This window comes from Fringilla coelebs, assembly GCF_963513975.1.
Source record: "Fringilla coelebs genome assembly, chromosome: 2".
In the NCBI taxonomy this organism is placed as follows: domain Eukaryota; kingdom Metazoa; phylum Chordata; class Aves; order Passeriformes; family Fringillidae; genus Fringilla; species Fringilla coelebs.
This window is the reverse complement of record NC_140029.1, coordinates 102097404-102118311: the sequence shown is the minus strand read 5'-3', so window position 1 is coordinate 102118311 and position 20908 is coordinate 102097404. Positions and strand designations below refer to the sequence as shown.

Here is a 20908-nt window from a genome sequence, read left to right as displayed (position 1 = left end):
CCCAGGTGTCCCCAGCCTGTCTCCAGAGCAGAGGGGCTTCAGCCCTCAGAGCCATTTTGTGGCCTCCTCTGGACTTGCTGCAGTAGTTCCATGTTCTCCTTATGTTGGAGATCGTAGAGCAGGAGGCAGCACTCAGGTGGGGTCTCTCACCCTGCAGGTTCCTTGTTCTGTATTTTGGTTGCAAATACAGTCATAGCCTGTACATAGTCATGTAGAGGTACAAAGTAGGAAACTCTTGTAGCATTACTGGCAGAGAAATTCTAAGTATCCCAGACAATAGTAATTGTCTTACCTGAATAAAAGAATCATAGCCAGAGCCTCTTTATTGTTATTGTGACTGATTCTCCACTTTTTTCCTAGAGATGCCATAAAACTTTTAAATTCTCTGTCCTTGACAGTATATAGGTATTAGTAGCTTTACCTTTCTTCCGCCTCTTCTGTCCAGCAGCAACTTGGCTGTTGCTGAGATGCTGAAAAAGAAGTTTTCTTTGAGTCATGTTCTTACTCAAGTTGCAGTTTTTTACTGCCATGGATACTTAGCTCGTGGCAAGGAAAAAGGTTGGGTATCAAGGGTTTAAAAAACCTTTGTGGGTGCCTTCTGAACACTGAAGGGTACTCTTTCTTTACTATAGATGTCTGGCAGTAACTCTTCTAGTGTTTACAGGTTTTCTTCTCAGTGTCAATACAAAAGTGTGCTGCCAATATAGCTGCTTTGTTCTTGATCATATTTAACTTTCACATGATGGTACCTCCAACTTCTGGACTTCAACAAGTTTATTATTATTTTGCAGCAGTAATTTTGCTGGAAAATTTCAGCAGGATTCTGGTACTTTCATTAGTACCATGTCTAATGTATTTTCCTTTCTGGCACTGGACCACTGAAGTGCTCTGTTCCTCTCTGTTTCAACATCTCTACTAATCATACACCAAACCTTTGTTTGGAGTTGCTTAAACTGGACCAATGTTTTTAAGTAAGAGAGATGTGTGCTTCAGGGATTTATTTTGAAGCCGTTAACCTGGATATAAAGTATTCCTGATCCTTGAGCAGCTTTCTAAGTCTGGTTTTGTGTGATGCTTCATGCCAGTATTTACCCAAGTTCAACATAATCAATTATGGATGCTGTACTAGCTTTCCTAAAGCCAGGCTTCTTGTCCTCTGGTATCCTCAATGCCTTCCTGACTTACAGATTGCCTTTCAACTGTTCTATGATTGCTGCTTCCAACTGATAGAGCTTACCCTTCCTCTTGCAGAGATACCTTTTCAGAAAGTATATTGAGGGAAGCAAGTGTAGCTTCTAGTTAATGACTAGCTTTCTGATTTCTCTTTAAAGAAGTAAAAGCAGAACTAGTCAATACAGCTCTCCATAGTTCAAAAGCTGTCAGAGGCATGAGGAAAGAAACATAAGTTATATTTTATCAGGGATGCTGAATTGTAGCTTTTCAACCATCAAGAAGGAAAGACCCTCATCTTTGCAAAGCTGCATCTCTCTCTTTTTTCAGTCTGTGGTCTCCATCAATGTAGGTAGAGTCTTCCCCACATATCCATATTCTTAGAACTTTTTTTAGTGGCTAGATCCTGGCCACTTTGCCCAAGCAAAGCCTTTTTGTTTACAAGTACATGTGCCTATATCTCGTAAATGTGGCAAAGAAAAAAACACACTCCTCTTTCAGAGGGTAAACTTCCTAATAGCTAAGTCTGAAACCCTTACATTACATGTTCTGCAAATTTACTCAGGATAAAAGTTTGCATAAAAGAAAAGGCTGAAATAGGTTGCTGCTGCAAATTCTTTCACTCCTGAAACCAGTTATTCTCGGTCAGTCCTCTTGTTCTCTGAGAAATGTTGCACTTTGCTTTCTGAAGGCAGTGTTTGTTGAAACACCGTCAACTTCATGCTGTAAAATCCTAGAGTGGTTTGGAAGGGACCTTAGACTTCATCCAATTCTACCTCCCTGCCATGGGCAGGGATACCTTCCACTAGATCAGATTGCTCCAAGCCCCATCCAACATGGCCTTGAACACTTCCAGGGTTAGGGCATGGTGATGATGGTAGCTTGTGCATTTTCAGTTCTCCACCATCCTAGTTCTTTCAGACAGAGATTAAGATGTTTTTAATTTGATTTTTTTTTTAATGGAGAGGTGTCTGGATCACAGCATTTAGCATCCAGTGTCTTGGGTATGAAAATGAGGAGCTGAGAGAGCTGCTGGGATGGTGCCTCTGTAGCAATATGCTGTGCTACACAGTGTGTAGATCTCAGGATTATTTAGATGGAACCATATTTGTGGTGGAAAGGAATGTCTACTGTGTGGCCTGTGGTTAACACAGTTGTGTCAGGAGATGTCTGAATTTCAACATCTTCTGTGTGGAGACAGACTCTTGTTGGGGCAGTAAAGACTCTTTAGGCAGGTATTGTGGTACTCAGAATCTCTATCTCTCTGGCTGATCACAGGTACAAGATAGGGCTGCTTTATACACTAAAGTAAGTGCCTTTTTTCCTGGCAATCCATAATCTTTCTGAGAGTGCTGCTGGTGGCTTGGCCTGCTTAAAATTTACTTTATCATGTAAAGCAACTCTTCTCCATTTGCAACTTTTCTAGGAATTTGTGTGATGTGCCTGATATGGAAAAGCTCAATATCTGATGTTTGCAGCATGAGGAATTGCTGGTTTTCTGTTACTGTTTTGATACCTTTTGAGCAGAATGGATACTCTGGTCTCTTAAAAGAACAACCTTACCTCACTCTTACTTTGTAACTTCCAGAAACTTGTTCACTCAAAACTAAGATTACTTTGATCTTTTAATGTGTTACAGCATGGATAAAGGATAGAGCTTTATCTCATGTTCATGTAATTCTCTTGCACATGACTGAGTGGGCTCTCGGGTCTGAAGCTGAAGAATGGCAGTGCTGTCAGTTGCACTTTTCAGTGTTCTGTGCATAAAATTCAGAGAGTTACGAATTATAAAGATCAAGAAAACACACTATGTGTCTAGAACATAGATAAACTGATAGGTCTTTTATACCTTTATAGGCAAGTGGTGTTATTGCCACCTTAAATTGTTTCTACCTACTATAGATAAAACATGTGTGAAGACAGATTTAAAATACATTAAATGCAAGATTATTTATTCTACTAAAAGTGCATGCTCTTACTCAAGTGGTTTTTTTTTTTTTTTTTTTTTTTAAGTAATATTCTTTCTTTTCCTCAAGGATCACTCAGGTACCCTGAAGAACAGTCTTCTCCAGGTGGATCAGAACTGTGTTCGTAACTCTTACGATGTCTTCTCTTTGCTTAGGTAAGCCTTTTGATATTCTTTTGTGTAGCTATTGTAACTTCTGTAGTGTCTGTGTGGGAGGAATCTTTCCAGATATTAAAAAAACCCCAACATTCTGGTATGGAATGTGCAAAGGAGATATCCAGGTTATGCCAATATACTCACGTAGTGAGCAGCTGGGCTGTGGTGTCTCTGTTCAGTGGTGGTCTCTGGGCTCCTGACATGTAGATGCTGGAGTGCTCTGAACTGGGACTGACTGTGGAGCTGGACATGCCTTGTGAATGTCAAAATCATGGAGCTTCTTTGTTGGAAAGTTTCTGTGGAAAGCCTTTACTCTGTTCTCAACAGCAATAATTTTTTTTTAAATACACGAGAACACAGTCAAGACCCAGTTACTCCAACATAGATGTGGACTAAAGAAAGGTACAGTGTATTTTTTGCTTTTGGGTGCCTAATTAAATGTCTGTGGTGATAAAAAACATAAAGTGCTGGTATTACATTAAACAAGATGTCCTTTTTCAGATCTGTTTTAATTATAATAGTTCAAAAATATTAGTTATGAAAAAGTATAATTGTGGTCCACCACTATCAATAAATTGGTTTTGAGGAATCTCTATTTAAATGGCATTTTACAAGACAGGTTAATAACTTTGGTTTTGCAGTAAAGGCAGTAGATGTGCTATGAAGGAAACCCTTGAATAGGAAATGTTTAATATGCTTTCAAAAGTCTTTGTAAACATTTGGCTTTTTAAGTCAGTTGTACAAGTTAAATCCATTTGACAGTGTTGACAGTAGGTGTCAGTGTTGCCTGTCTGAAGAGAGAGGAAAATTCAGTTTAGGTTGCCTATTCAAATGTCCTTGTTTAAGCTCGCTGTTCTCTTTCTTGATTCTGTAAAGCATATTTAAACTGAAGGCTACTTTCTAAATGTTTGTTTTCAGTGCTTTTAGTGGGAAACAACCAGGGGGCGTATTAGGAAGTTCTGATTACATTCTGGCACAGTCCACTAGAAGAAAACTTGTACTACCTAACATTAACTCTTTGTTAGACAGAAAAAGGAAAATATGTGCAGTGTACCCTGATTATTTCATTCATGAGGGTTTTTCACATTTTGTGTAGACCTCTATGTAGTATGAGGCACGTTGCAGGAAAAAAGACTCCCTATGGTCATGAACTTGACCCCTGTCTAGCTCTGTGTAACTGATCTGTAATCCTTCTTCCGAACATGCCTGACTGTTTTTCCTCAGGCTGACAAGAAATTAAGATGTCAGCTGTGGTAAAGTTCACCTTGTTGAGTGACCAGTGCTGTTTTGAACCCTGACTACTGGAGCTTCTCTCTGTTTTGGGGATGTCAGAGTTCAGGCTCTAGTCTCTTACAATGCCTGGGCATGGTGTTGGGTTTAATTTCTATTAAGTTTTGTCTCTGAGCTGAGACATTCTCCATTTCTGTTTTGTCCCAAAAGGAACAGTGTTTTCCAAGCCTCAGAACCAGGCCTGCTGCTTACTGTATTTTAGTGGATTTGCATACCGTATCAAGGGGTTTATGTTGCATTGTTTAGTTCCAGCAGAAGTTAGAAGCTGTGATTTGTGACTCTGCCTAGGTGTCATCTTTGTCTGATTTCATTGTAGTTAGGAAAGTTCATCAGGAACTAAGGCAGAGTCCTCTGTGTAGCTTAGAATCCTTTCTATTCCCTCTCACATTAACTCTGCTTTTTTACAGGTATGTTTTCTGTACTGCTACTTAGCTTTGATATCAAGCTGAAAAGTGTGGTGTTTGTTTTAAAACAATCTCTAGTCACTTTTTGTTAGGTGTCCTTTTTCTCCTACCAAACAGTTTGGTTTGCCACCTCCTCCAGGAGTCCATGCTTAAATAGCCAGCTCATGAACTCTTCCCAAAGATAGTTTGTATGAGCGTGTTCCTCTTTGAACAAAACAGAGAGATGAGCGTCTCATTTGAGTTATGATTCATTAGACAGGATGTGTCTAATGTCTTGGGAGGTCTCTTGGTTTGAAAAGACAGGTGTCTGCTAAGAAAGGCAGGAGCCTCCCTTGAAACAGAAAATGCAAACCTTCTCCCTCTGAATTATTATGATTTTGAAATTAAGGGGTTCTTAGGTAAGGATATGGGAGTAGAATAACAGTTACTTATTAGGAAAAAAAAATTAAAAGAAAAATATAAAAATATAGTAATACAAAGCAACACTGATATAGTCAGAATATGACCTGACACCCTGTGGGTCAGGGTGTTGGCAGCAGTCTGATTAAATGGTGGCTGCAGCCCTCCTGCAGTGGCAGATGTGTTTCTGTTGGAGCAGTGATCCTGTAGAAGGGTGTAGTCTTCCTCTGAAGGTCCAGAGGTGGTGCAGATGGGCCTGGTCTTCCTCTGGGAATCCAGTGAAAAATGCAGCTGCTCCTCTGGGAATCCAGTGGAAAAAGCATCCCAAAATCTCAGATTATATCCAGGTAGGAATGCTTGGCTCCTCCTCCTAGGCAGAGCATCTCACAATGGGATGCTGTAATTTTATCAGCCATGCAGTGACACTCAATGCCCATTAACAGAAGATGTCTCCCAGAGGGAGGGTTGGTAGTGGAAGAGATAAAGAAAACTGCCCCACCTAGTTTTAACAGGTGGCCCAATTAATAGAAGAAACTGCCCCATGTCTAACAGATGGCAATAGAATACACATCCCCAGCCACATCCTGCATTTGCAGTCTAAGACAGGAGGAAATGAGCTGCTGTCTTCTTTCTTCTGTCCATTGAACGTAAAGAGAATACTGAGGTGTCCACGCCATAAAGATTTGCATCTGGTCACATAAATTCCATTTTGAAGAGTTTCTCATGATAAGATATTTGTCTGTAATAAACATTCACAGGCTGCACATGTGCTTTCCTAATGTTTTCACAATAAATGTGGATATGAGGAACAGCTTGTTCTGGCTTTATTTAAACTTTTACAAAAGGAAGCGAATCCTGGTGACAATGGGATCTTAGTCCCAGCTGTAGTGGTACTGTGCTGCCAGATGTGGCAAAGCCACTGATAGCCAAAATGGAGAGAACTGGCTCTACCTCATCCCCTGACTCTTGGCACAGTGAGAACTTCTGGGATTGATCTGTGTTTCAAAACTGCTTTTGGGAGAAGAAGTGATGTAGTTTTTTCCCTCAGAAGTGAATAGTTAAAATTTATTAAGCTTGTGAATTCACCTTAATGAAAAGTGTATGCTTGGCTCAAATTATCTTGATTAATAAAATTAATTGGGAATGACAGAGTGTGTGAGCAACAGAAATTTTTTTTGTGCATTGGATTAAAATAATGCTTGTGTTCAGATGCTGAGTTACGTGGATTTATAAGTTAATGAAACAGGAGGAAAAAGTTAAATGTTGAGCCAACTCGTCTTTACACAAAGAACATTTCAGCACCTCTGCAGCTCATGACCCTTCTTGTTCTGGGATCAGGGACAATATCCTCAGGCGAACATGGTGCTGCTTGTAAGTTGTTTGTGCCGTATAGAAGTGACAAATGTTCTTCCAGCTATTTGCTTTATAAGAGCTAACTAATAAAAATTCACCACATAACTGGAAAGCTCCAATTCTGAGGTTTTTGTTCCTTGTCATATTTCCTGAAAAGAGATAATCAAAGACTTTCTAAACATTATGTTACTGGTAGTAATAGGTTATACAGTAACACTTTTCACACAGCACTCAGGATGGGCCAAATTCATCTGAGGTCATGTTCTGGACATGTCTCAATAATCAAGTTCTGAGCACGTTTGCAGCACTAATGGGAATAGGTTTATATTTAGTATTCTCTTGGTTTTCTAGCTTTTCTTTTCCTAAAGCTTTGAAAAATAGACATTTAGTATTAAGTGGTGTTGGGAAGATAAGATATCACTAAAGAAAGGGCTTAAAATGCTATGTAGTAAAAATTTACTTCAATGTCTAAATACAAAAATTAATATAGTGTATTCTGAAACAGCTTTTTTGTGTTGTTGTGACACAGAGCAATTGGTTTGTGTCTCTAAGTATGTGAATGCCTGAAATCCTCCCGTATTAGTCCTGGAGACAAAAAGGACTCTAAGAACTAGTGAAAATCTGCCCCTTTGAAGTTTTGCTTCCAGTAGTTTTTATTGCTCCACTCAGAACTGGTGTCTCTATGGCTTAACTGTTCTTCAGCAGATGGCATGGTGTGTTTGTGGTGTTTAGTGAGCCTCTTAGTGCAGATTGAAGATATTTTGCTTGTGTTTTTGCCTTTAAAAAGTGTTCTTTTACAACAAAACCAACAACGGAATTTGATATTGGCATAATTTGAGTGCTGGGCTGGGTAAAAAGACTAGCTGCTTAATATTATTAGTGTCTAATTTGGCAGAATTTGATTTGAATAATACTTCTGGTTATTAATCTCTCATGGGGCAGGGGTATGCTTCAAGTGACAGAGTTTACTTCAGGACTTGCCATTTGTAATATAATTGTTCATTTAAAGAAGTGTGCATATGTCATCACTGTAGAGATATTATTTAAGAATACAAATGTTGGTAGTGTTTGTCTGTGATCTGAAACTTGAGATATTCATAAAATCACCTTCTAGTGACCATGACTAAAACACGTTGACATGATATAAAATCAGCTTTTGTTTAGTTTTGTTTATTTTAGGGAAGATGTTTTTAAATAGCTATTTTGCTTTTGTTTAAAATCTTCTATCTTTATTAGCAAACAGAACATGAACAAACAACTTTATTGTTTTATTGAACAAACAGAACTTGATCTTTAAAACTAGAAATTAAGACAAAATATATGGTCAGTGTTGGCTGCTGTGGAGCTGAAAAACTTATTAGTAGTTCCTCTGCATAATTTCTCTGAGACTATAGTCACTGGGATTGCATATGCCAAATCTATATGTAATAGCTTTGTGCAGCTATTTTTAACACATGGAAATAATGCTGAAAGTGAAACCGTTTTTTATAAGCTCTGAGTAAGGAATGGTAGAGCAGCATAAGGGCTTCGTGGGCTTAAGGTGCTCAGTGCTGAGTTGTATCTCAGGTACATTGACTGGTCTTCTGTAAACCAGCCCATCTTGAACAGTGTCAGTGTCCTGTCTGACAGGAGCTCAGCCAGACTTTGCTATTGTATGCTTGATTTAAGTAGCAGTTCCAAACTTTAGGCTTCCAGTTGTTTAGTGGGGTGAAAAGGAGGGAAGGCAGGAAGAAGACATGTTCTCTTCTAGAGAGTGGCTGTCTGACTTCAGAGAGTTGCACAGCATCTGAGAAATCCAGATGTGAGCCGTGCAATGCTGTACTGCCTTTTGAACTTCCCTGAAGTTCCTCTATTTCTATCTTCATCTCCATGAAAGAAGTGAACCCAATAGAGCTAGGAACTAGATGGGACTACATGGACAAGAGTTGCTTTTGCTACCCTATTCTTTGTGGTATGCTGGTAGCTGCATAGAGATAGGGACAGGCACAAAAGATCTAGTTAAATTTTAGAAGATGCACTAATAATTAAGTCTCCTGTTTCTAGCTTTTGTCTTTGCTGTCCTTTACTCAGAGAAGGGTCCCAACTCGGCTGTGACCAAAACCTCTCTAAACCCTGCAGTTACAGATGTTCATGCGGTGGAACAGTCACCATCTTTTTGTAGCATGTGAATGGGTCAGGAGAGGTGATCACGAATAAATAACGTGATACTCTTGCAGTGCCTTGCCCTAGCTTTTTCTGAGTATCTTGGCAATCACATTGCAGACTTTTGGACTTCAGTGTTTCTTCTGCTGCTGCCATCATCTTCTCCTACTTGATGCAGAAATACACCATCTTAAGTGTGAAAAAGGTGGTAGGATTCCTCTTACCTGCTCTTAAATCACCAAGTTTCTCTGCTAAAACATCCCTTTGCTAGTGATAAGTTTCAGGGGGATTTTGTGATGGCCAGTTTTGATGTTTCTAAACAGGAAAGATTTGCACCTGGAAGACTTGGCACTTTGTACCCAATAGGCAGCCAAGACCAGGCAGGCAGCCCCCCCCTTGGCTTTGGGCAGGCAAATCCAGGTGGCCTAAGGCCAAGACGAATAAATAGGAGCTGGAATCAGACCTCTAGAGTGCTTAATTAAGCAGTACTGAAATGGATGAAGAGTTTAACAAGTGTCATCCTTCCTGGCCTGAAAGCTTTGTGGGTTGGAATTGTGCTGTGGTGGCTTCCTGAGAAGTAGCGATGGAGATGAAAACTCGGATCTGATTTTTTTTTTTTCTATTTTGAGAGGTTCCTTAGGTATTTTTATTGGTGGCATCAGACTTTTGGACAATGCCTTCCCAGGCATTTTACCTTTACAGTGCTGAGCTGTATGGGAACTGAGGCTATTCAGTCATTAGAACTCTAAACTTACAAGCCTGCCTTTTTGCCAAATTCTGTAGCAGAGAGTAGCATGGGTCATAGCAAGTTGAAACAGTCCATGAAGCATAAGAGTAGCATGTGTTTCTTAGCTTCTGGCTTAGTAGTTTGCTGCTGCTCTGATCTTCAATTTTCCTAATATGCCATATGCAATAAGCTACCCCTGCAGTGGCACATTTTTAGCTTTGATATATTGCTAGTTTTTGGTCAAATTTTGTTTCAAAGCACTTTTGAGAGGAATTACGCAAAGCTGTACAGGGCTTAAAAAGTAGCTTTATTCTGCCTCCTTATTTGTGACAGTGTGTAAGGGTGGTATTAATGAAGCAGTACTGAGAAGTCAGAACCCAGTCCTCCTCCTTTTTCTGGCTCTATGAAATGGATGAAAACCAGCATGTTGTAGAACTGTACAATAGTTTGGGTTCAACAGGACCTTTAAAGATCATCCAGTTCCACCTGTCTGCCATGACAGACCAGGTTGCTCCAAGTTCCATTCAACCTGGCCTTGAACACTTCCAGCATTGGGGCACCTACTATCACCTTGAACAACCTGTGCCAGTGTCTCACTATCCTCATTGGAGAAAATGTCTTCCTTTAATCTAAATAGCCAAGTGTCACCAGAGGAGAATCTAAGTAATTTACTGATGGATATCTGAAAGTTTTTAAGAAGGATAATTTTGTGAACATCAGGACTGTTTATTTTTTTACGCCTTTGTCCTGGATATGGCCATGAGAATGGTGCTGTGAGTTGCTTTCTTTCTCAGCCTGGGCAAAGATTTTGGTGAATGCAATCATGTCTTTAAAATCCTCAGAACTATCCAAACACACCAGGGAAAGTCAAAGCAAAATTTTGACTGAGAACAAGTTAAACAGATTAAAGATCTTGTTGAGGGGAAAATGTTACAATAAATTTGCTCATTAAAGCAGGGCAGGACAGGAAGTGTATGAATGTCCAAGAAACTGCAGAATACTCCTGAGAGCATTATGACCATCCCTGTTAGGTGGGAGTTTTCACTACTATAGCTGCAGAATTCTGCTTCCCTTGGAAGAAGATTCAGATGTGAATTTGGCAGTGGTTTCTAGGAGGTAAGTGTAGCAGTATGCAGCTTTGAAACCTGAGTCACCTGAATATTGGCTAGTGCTCCACCTCCGTCTTGCATTCCATACGCCTGTGCTCTGCTGTCACAAGCACTTTATCAGTTGTGTGGCGTTGAGTGGAAGAACACAATCAAGTGGTGAGCACCTGGTCTCTTTTTGGGTGGAGCCTGGAACACATTCAGTCTGAATTTGGGCGTCTTCCTTTTCAGCTGTTCGGTGAATCCCAGTCTTAGGCTTGCTCACTGTCTCAGAGTGAGAATTGAAACTTCTTTGAAGATTTGTTAGGAAATGCCTGTTGAATTATTCTGGTGTTACTGTCCACCTGGCAGGAGTTTATGCACTTTAGAAATTTGTTTTGTATCTAATTTACCTTTTTTTCTAAATGCAGTGCCTTGAATATGATTCTGTGTGCTCTGGCAGCAAGGTTTCTGTAATCTGTAAACTGAGAAAGAACAAAAAGAAGCTTCCTTTGTAATTTGCCATATGTGTTTTTTGAATCAAAAAAGCTAACCCATAATTCCCTCCATTTAACTGGAGTTAATTCTGTGAATTGGAATAAGAGAACTAGAGACATCTCACATTTTGTTGCTTCATTTCTTAAAAAAACTGAGTTTCACTTTAAGGCTCTCCTCTTCCATTCATGCCCTGTGAGTATTGAAGGTGATCTATATCCTAGGTATCTTTCTTGAGTATTCCTCAAGCTGGAGGCTGGAACATGCCCATTTGATAGACATGTTTTTTCATTTTCTTTGTTTCCAAGTAACTCACAACATTTGCTATTGCAGTCCACAAATCCACATGGACTTGATTATTTTAAAGCTTAATTTGAGTCTTAAATGTGTAAGGCTTAAGTGTAGACTGTCCAATGTAAACATAAGTCTTATGTGAAATAAACAGGGCTGGAGATCTTTCTCCTTTTTAATGCCTTTATTAAAAATCATCTCAGGTGGGAAGAATTGACGGGTTGTACTCACACCGCAGCTGCTTCCAGGAGTGGTTCAGAAGTGGAGGAAAAGTGCAGTTTTGTCTGCTAGTGTACAGGCAGAGCTGGGGGTTCCATTCTCAGGAGCACCAGGAGGTTCCCACTTCTTTAGTTTGACATTCAAGGTCCTCTGTCCAGCTGACATCTTTTAGGTTATGGTGAGGAGTAAAAAGAGTCTTAGTGGATCCTGGACTCTGTTCCTCACGTCTAGACATGACTTTGATCTGTCAGTTTTGTGTTGGCTCGTTGTTTTTAGGGGTTTATTTGTTAAGTTTGGTGGGGGGCTTCTCCCTTTGCATGCTGGCTCCGAGGTCATTTGCATGTCAACTGCAATGTCCCCTCCTTTCACCTTCCGGGGGCGGATGCCATCCTCCTTGGCAGCAAAAAGGGGAATTCTCAACAATAGGGAGTTAATGACCGACTATTAACAGGTGATTATAACATGATACTAACAACTAACAGTTAGAACTCCCCCCTGGCAGCAACTGGCTCAACCTGTGAAATCTGCAACCTTTTAAAAACCTTTTACTCATAACATTACATGTAAGTGATTTACATTTGTAGGACTCAGAACTGTTTGAAAGAATGATGGAAAGTTATCTGTGCTGCATCAGCACTGTCTTGTGTGAGTGTGAGAAATCATACTCACTTTGAAAAACTTTGAAAGGTTTATTAAAACCTTATCAAAAATACAACAGAAGACTGAATAGCGAAAATATTACGGCACTGGGAGCAGAGGATCTCTCCCACCATGTGCTCATCCACACAATGAGCATTTGGCCTTTTAACCCTTTAGCCCCTCCCAATGTTCTGTTCATCAAGTCCTTCTTCACTGTGCAGTGGTGGAATTTACTTTCTTAAATCTGGATTGGAGGTCAGGTGCTGCCACAAGCCGACCCTCCCAAATGTCCTGACTACCCACGCCACCCCCTTGATAATAACACAGGGGGAGGTAAAACATAACTATAAATCTATAAAACTTCTCTTAACATATATACATTATATTTGCCTTATAATTACTCATCTATTACATGAATTTCTTACAGCATTGGCTCTTGTAGAGGTTTGATGTCACAAATTAATAAGTCAGACTTGTATTTTATTGTTTTCTTACTCCTTACTGTCTTTTCTTGCCCTACATCTGCTTTTGATAAATTGTAGGTATAGGTATCTTAAGAAATTGGAAAAGGAATATATGATTATAAATGAGGAATTTTTTCTTGTGGGAAAGCAGATGTAGAAAATGATGGTTTAAGTGGTTATGAAAAAAATCTTACAGCTGGCTGGCACTCTCCAGAATCTAAATTTGTGGACTGATATAAAGTAGCGTGCATTCTAGTTTCTGAATTTAATAGGAAAGTCTTTAATTTTTTTTTCTTTGATAATAGATTTGGATACTTTACTTCCAGGACCCTACATGTCATTTATTGCCAGAAGTGTTCCATTCTATTTTCTAAATCCCATGTAGTAATTCTTAGTTTAAATTTAGTCTTGCTGTAAATTAGGGTTGTTCTGGCAAATATGACCAGAGGCAGTTATTTCTCTCGTGAGAAGGAGACATAGTATGTGACTACAATAATTAATTGAGGTATTTATGGCTTAAGGTTCTGTACATGAAAAATCCAGATGTGTGTGATAGGGGGACTGGATGATAGAACTGCAAAATCATGTATCAATTGTCTGATAAAGCTGAGACTCTTTCATTAATGTTAATACAAGCATATGTTACCTTAATGTTGAGGATTAAGATTTTTCATTTTGTTTCTTTTCTGGTGGTATTTCGTCCTATCTGTTGCTAAGAGACAATAATGACCAGTACTAAAAATAGACAAAAGATGGCTGAACTATTGTAGCTAAGGGCATTCTCTTGGGAAGGGCAGAGATACGGCCAGATTTTTGCAGGCAGGTGAGGGGCTGAGCTCGGCTCCTCTTGTGCTCTTGGCATTGGGACTGGAGCAGGGACAACCGGTCTGCAGTCGCTGCCCGGAGGATTTGCTGCCACTGCGGGGCCTTTGTCCTCTCACTGCGTCTTCTACTGTGGATGAGCCTTTGCTCGTTAGAGCAGCGGTTCAACCTTAGTAACACCTGATCTGACTGGAAATGACGCTCATCATCTATTCAGGGGAAAACCTGGGAGCCTGACCCGCTCCTCACTGCTGGAGGCTGTGTCACCCTCGCTGTGTGCTGCAGCTCAGCCCTACTTCTTCCTGCTGCTGCCTGCGACTTTTTTGCTACACTCTGACTCAGCCTCACGAGTCCACCCGACACCTGCGGCTCCTGCTAAGGCTGTGCCTTCACCTCGGGGTGAAGTGGGGGGTGTGTGTGCCTGCCTCTGCCATCCGAGGTGCTGCTCCGAGGTTCCTGCTGCAGCCTGGTTTTGCCATCCCGCCCGCCGTTACCGTGGCGGGTAGGTGCAGGTGAGCCCGCGCCACAGCGCCCCCTGCAGTCGTGGGGAACCATCGCATCCGCCCGGCCTGGCCGGGAGCCACCAGCTCCCCTGCCGGCTGTGACCGGAACTGCACCCAAGGGGAGAGTGCTTGACAACCAAGAGAAGGCTGTTTTTACTGGGCTTCTGGTTATGTTTGTTGTTGCTGCCGTTGGTGTTGTTTGTTTGCCTTGTTGTACATATAAGTACTAGTAAAGGCCTGTTATTCCTTTTCCCATATATTTGCCTGAAAGCCCCTTCATTTCCAGGTTATAATAATTTGGAGGGAAGGAGGCAATTTTTCCATTTCAAGGGAAGTTCCGCCTTCCTTGACAGATTCCTGTCTTTCAAACCAAGACACTTAATAGGCACAGCTCTCACTATACTCCAGTTTTCAGTTTTTTAGAGATTGCAGCCGGAAATGAACTTGCTATACAAACTAGTAAATCACTGGACTTAGGCATGACCAAGAGAGACTAGGATAATGCAGCATATTGAAAAGGAAAGTGCTCAACCTGAACATTCAAACTTACTGCAGGCCTAAAGAAGGAGAATGTGTTGTTACAGCACATTCCGAAATTGTAAAGTCAAGTTATGTTAGACCACTACACTGTTCAGTCCTGGGAGGTAAGGAAAACTGATTGATCTTGCAAACAAGACAACAGTATGTCAAAGAAATCCTGTAATGATGGAGTCCAAAACTTGCTGACCATTTTTTCCCCCTCTCCCCATCCAAGCCGGTACCCAAATTGGGTTGGTGGTGGAACGCTGTATGGTAGAATGGTTTCAAATCTTACAGCCAAGGTAGCAAGTGGGTTTTGGCTTTTTTAGAGGGGGGAGGGAAGGGGGCAATATTTGTTTTCTCCCCTTTTAGAGGGGGGGGGAAGGGAAAGCAATTAGATGTAAGACTTGAAAAGCCCTGAGAAAATAATCCAAATAGCCTGTATTTCAGGAACTTGGAATCTAGAAAGTATAAAGGAGAGACATTGAAATTTTATGTGCTGGTCCTTTGCAGAGCAAGTAGGGATGAAGCTTGTGTTAGTTTTAGCTTACAATACATGGATGAGACTTTTAATGTATCCAACTGTTTTCTAAACTGTCAAAGGAAGGGAGAGTGTTTTGTGTCGTCCTAATCTCCCCCATCTCAGAAAGCTGGTGCTATAGGAATGGAGGTAGAACAGCAGCCTTGTGGATCTCCACTTTCAATCAGTCAGGATGCTCAAGAATTTACATGTCTGCTTTGCTTTCCGGTCTTTCCCAGGCAGCAGCGTGGAACTGGCCTGATGTTGGACAATTGCAGAGCAGCTCTCAGGGTCCCAAGCAACAGCAGTAAATCTGTCAGTCATCACGTTCCAGTTGCTCTGCTTCTGGCCGACAATGGCTGTGAGCTGCTGCAGACACTGAGTGACAACACTGTTGGCTAAACTATCTCTTTAAAAAGGCTGGAGTTTCTGCTGTAACTGGCTTGACTTTCCCAGTTGCTGGAGGAAATTTGGTAGCAGGCCAGTGGCCTCTTCAACTCCTCAATTAGCTTTTAAAGTGCTATGGAAGTGCTATTTTTAATAAAGTACTTAAAAAAATGAAATCTTGGGCAACGTAGGAAGAATCCCAGGTTGGCTGATGGCATGCAGGTGATGTAATCAGTTGGCTTACTGTTGACAGTTATTAAACCAAGCAGGATTGTGCTCAAAGCACAGCTTGTGCTGACTAAGCTGTAACATTGGACCTGCATTTAGCCTAGAAATGGAAACAAGATGTGGTCAGTCAGGGTTGAAGTTTCTCTCTGTTTATTCTGTATATGTTTTAATCCAGATTTATGGCCTCAGCTTGCTGATCTCCATTGTGCAATCATAATTGCTTCCACCAAAGTCTGCTTGTGCTGAAGTGATACACAAAATTTCCATGTTACTAGTCTTAATAGCTTAGTTTGTATTCCCCTTGTTGGATGACCAAAGATTTCCACGTGGAGGCTTTTTTTTTGGCAGAGAAAAAAATTCTGTTGATGGTTGCTGCTTTTGTGACATGAAGTCTCTAAAATTTTAATCTTGTAAGACTTAACTTTGGATGTAGTCATGTTACCATTTTAAAGTTCTTAGAACAACAGTGGATATACTGGGATTAAGTCAACCAATATCAGTAATTTTTCTGTCTTGCAGTGTAAATGGCCCTATTTGGCATCAAGGCAGCAAAGTTTAACTGTGCAAGGAATGAGTGGATGATGCTTGGCTTAAAAAGAAATAAATTTCTTATTAAAACCAGATTTTATTGCTGAATTATTTTGTATAGCAGTTTTTATAAATAAAAAAATTATATTTAGATACTGATTCACCAATTGAACAAGTATTTGACTATATGTATTGTTTTGAGAAGTCAGTCTCTGTAGATGTTTGTTCCTTATCCTTTGAGCATGCGTAGGAGAATTTAGTTACTACACAGCTTGTAGGTTGTTAATGAGTGTTGATCAAATCACTGTGAGGAACTCACATGGCAAATGACCTTTCTAATAATTTCTCCATTATGTAAGTACTCTTTCAATGAGTAGAACACATTCCAGGAGGTTTTGCTGCCTAAATGGAGTGTTGTGAAAACTTGTAAGACTGTTTCGTGATCACCTAATGGACTAAATCAAAAATGTTCTTCCAGTGTTAAACTACATAAAGAAGAAGGGGAAATGTCATTCAGTTATTACTCTTTGCCAGAAAGTTTTATCTCGGGTAAGGCTTTCTTATATGTAGAAGGAAAACATTGCAGACTTTTGGAAAGAGACAAGTTGGGAAGTGTGGAAGTGGATGACATGACAACAGAGCTCTGAGTGATGTTCAGGGTATTCAGCAAACCTTGGCTTTGACCTGTGTAACCACATGTTCTGTAGCAAACAGCCTCGGGATGAATTCACAGAGGTGGGAAGTGTAAGAAGTAGTTCCCAGTAGGATCAGGGTTTCCGGGAGGTCTCAGTTCTTCATTAGGTGTGTTTAGACCAAGCCCTTGGGTGATGCAGGACTGTTGGTCTGAGCAGTCTTAGCCCCCTCAGCAGCCAGCAGAGCAGCGTTTCTTCATTTGTGATGGCCCCTGACCAGCTCTGCAGCTGCTGGTGCTATGAGCAGTTTGAGAAACTCAAGAGAAACCAAAGAAATTACTTAGACTTTTGCTTTAAATTATCCTATTACTGGATAGGATAATCAACAGTGTAAAGGAACTAAAGTCATCTGGTGACTTCAGTGTATTCATTTAGAACTGGAACATGTAAAAGTGCTAAATCATAAGACCTTGTTTATTAATATTACTAGCACTGTTTGTTTCCATGCACAACTCCTCTTTTTCTAATAAATTCAGTAATTTCTACTCTGTGTTAATTTTAAGAAAGATGCGAGTGTCTCTCTTAGACCTGTTTTTGCCATCTTTTTTCTCTGCCTGTTTTTTTTTTTTCCAATAAATATGGCAAATAATTGGTTTTCTCTCTTCACTCTGAAGCCAGGGCTATCAATCAGTAATGCATCATCATAATCTTTTCATATTTTCAAATGTGATTCAATTAAGAAACCAATGTTTTTGCTACAGAAGGACCCATGGCAGAGTGGGAGAAATGGAAGAATGTTTCATGTTCTTGACTGGGTAGCTGTGTGTTAGCTAAAGGATACTTGCACTTTTTCTAAAGCTGGCCTGTGTTAACAATGCTTGTGTGTATCTATTTTCACGTTAATGGTGATTTAACTTAAGTGAGGTACCTGTAATTACCTGCTCTCTCACCTGCAGCCTGGTCAGTATCTGTTGAATTGAAAAATTGAAGAGGAGATTTTGATACTTTATTGAATTTAAAGACTTGGCAGTTTTCTTCATAAACTATGCAAGTTATTACAGAATGGTTTAGGGCTGTGGGACCTTAAAGCTCATCCAGTTCCAGCACCTTGCACTAGACCAGGTTGCTCCAAGCCCTGTCCAGCCTGACCTTGAACACTCCCAGGGATGGGGCAGCCACAGCTTCTCTGGGCAGCCTGTGCCAGGGCCTCACCACTGACAGGGAGCAATTTCTGCCCAATGTCCCATCTAACCCTGCCTTCCTTATGCTTCCTCATGTGGTATTTTGAAATGGAAGCTGACAGTCTGAGTTTGCATTCCTGTTGCTGGTTTTGAGGTGTTTGCGCATGTGGGCAACCTTTACCACAGCTGTAACTTTCTTCTTGCAGGCTCCACAGAGCTCAGTGTGCAATTAAACAGACTCAGGTAACTGTTCAGAAAATAGGAAGGGAGATTGAAGAAAAGCTGAGATGTACATCTACAAGGAATGAACTGGTATGTTTGATTTATTAAAACCTTATTTTATGGGCTTGCTGAAGCATCTGACTGATGGATTGATTGTAAGCTTTTTTTAACACTTGAACTTGGAATCTTTCTTTACACCTGCCATTTCACATGGGAACTCATCTGAGAGCTGTGTAATATCATCAGTTTGAGTTGTGTGAGTTACTCAGATGGATTGATAAATTGGTTATCCCATTTTTACCTTTATTTTGTACAATCATGCTATCAAAGCATAAACATGGCACAGTGCACAAAAGAGGTCTTGCAGGAAAAACAAGCTTCTAATGATTTATATGAAACTTGACAGGAACCTGTGGTGGATTTAGAGTGAGGTGAGTCTTTCGACTGTATCTTCTTGCACCCTGACTCCCTTTGGATGAACAGAATTCATGCAAGTGCTGTCACTCAAGTGACATGTTCATTTTGAACAGAAATTGTACTAGATCTTACAATGGCTTTTGACGTTTGGTTTTGCCTGCTCCCCTCCCCGAGAAGTCTGTTGACATTAGTTTCTGCTTTCTGCCCAGGAAAGCTGATCTTGGTTCAAAGATGAGTTAACAGGAGTGGTTTGTGGTGCCTTCATTATGTTGGTACTCAGTGATATGTGTCTGGTGCCTTGTAAAGGACACATTTGCAGTGTGAAGTTAATTTATTGCTGTAAAGCAGATTCTGAATTGAGAGTACTTAGCTAAGTTCCAAAAGTGTCAAACTGGTTCAATGATTTGACAAAATGGGAAAAATGGGAGCTTGTTTGTTGTCTGGAATTACACAGTTTACATTGTAGATGATGAGGTGAAGAAGTCACCTTCCATACAGGGCAATATAAAATCTCTTGTGAGTCATTCCAACCCAGAGCTTCTTTGCCTTCTGGTATCTTGACTGTTTAACCATTACCTTTTCAGTTATGGATATGCTTGTTCCTCCTTGCAAAGGCTTGTAATTTTTAAATACACGAGAGCAAAACTGTATCATACAATACTAGTATGTTTTTGGTTGGAAGGAACCTTAAAGCTCATCCAGTTCCAAACCCCTGCCATAGGCAGGCATACCTTCCATTCGACCAGGCTCTTCCAAGCCCTGTCCAACCTGGCCTTGAACACTTCCAGGCATGGGGCAGCCACAGTTTCTGAGGGCAACCTGTGCCAGGGCCTCCTCACCCTCACAGCCAAGAATTTCGTTCCCAGCAGGGAATTTTAGGCCCTTGTCCAAACTCCCTCTCTGGCTTTCTTGGACAACTGGGGCTCTAAGGTCTCCCTGGAGCTTTTTCTGTTCTCCAGGTTGAACACTCTTTCAGCTTTTTCTTTGTATCCTCTTATTCTCATCTTCCTGAAGCTGGGAATTGAATCTAATAGTGCAGCTTGAATATCTCCAGCCTTTTTCCAGCTCCTGCCTTCACTTCATATAGACTTCTTACTGCTCACCTTCCCTCTTGCTGGTGACCTCTTTGCCAGGGAATGAATGCTCATCCTGCTGCTAGTGCTGTGCTGTCAGTTTTTATGTCCTGGTGAAGCACCATTCTTAATTTCTGGTCTGGGCTCAAGAGAGATGCATACCACAGGAGGATCAAGCACTGTGACACACAGCTGTGATGCTTTCCTTCCAAAGCAGCAAATATATTAGTCTTTGGGAATTTGTTGCCTCTGGTAATCTATGAACTCCATTCTTAGGCAGGTGCTAGTCTTGTCCTGTTTTTTCATTCTCTCCTATCACCTTTTTATGGAACTGCAGAGAATTTTTTTAAAAAATCTGTTTTTCTTCCCATAGAAAAAGGAGAGTGAATGTTTACAGTTGAAGATCCTGGTGCTGCGTAATGAACTGGAGCGACAGAAAAAGGCCCTTGGTCAAGAAGTAGCCTTGTTGCATAAGCAAAAAAGTACTTTGCTTGACAGAGGTAAGTGTAGAAAACCTAGCCTAGTTTATGACCAGAATGAAAGTGCTGCTTTCTTTTCTGTTTTCATCATCTGGCTGTAATGTGCTGCTTGTGTTTTTTCTTTGTCCGAAATTTGCAGCCAGGTGTAATTTCTTCACTCTATATTATACTGAGTTTTAGACAGCAGTTTCTGGTATTTTGTCTCTAAATAACTTCTTACTATGACATCTCTCCAAAGCAGTCTTAAATCTGTGTTTAATTGACATTTTTTGGGAACATCAGAAGAAGTGCAGTATAGTACAGTAAACATTGCCATCATAAAGGAACTTCATATCATGAGGGAAGTTGCTGTACCTCTGATTTGGATTCAGTTTTAAGTATTAGCAGACAAAAATCCCTCTTAATATTTTAATATGGAAGTGACAGATGAAATACTCAGTCATCTTGGTATCATCCTTTACCAGGCAAGTCTCTTCTATAGTGAAATGCTGTATCACTGTCTCTTTAGAGCTCACCAAGACCAAACTATACACATACTTGATTTTGTTGCAGGATTTTTTGTTTTCAATACTTAGTTGAGTCTAAGTATGGAAAACA

General features: G+C 40.5%; 1 protein-coding gene across 3 annotated transcripts in view; it reads left to right on the top strand.

The window, feature by feature from the left end:
- Window positions 1-20908, top strand: part of UVRAG (UV radiation resistance associated) — a 94145-nt gene that overhangs the window by 20165 nt on the left and 53072 nt on the right. For all 3 annotated transcript variants that reach the window (XM_084226457.1, XM_084226456.1, XM_084226458.1), the window contains exons 6-8: window positions 3207-3292; window positions 18327-18432; window positions 20206-20332. In XM_084226457.1, coding sequence (XP_084082583.1) covers window positions 3207-3292; window positions 18327-18432; window positions 20206-20332 — 319 coding nt within the window. The remainder of the gene's footprint in view (window positions 1-3206; window positions 3293-18326; window positions 18433-20205; window positions 20333-20908) is intronic.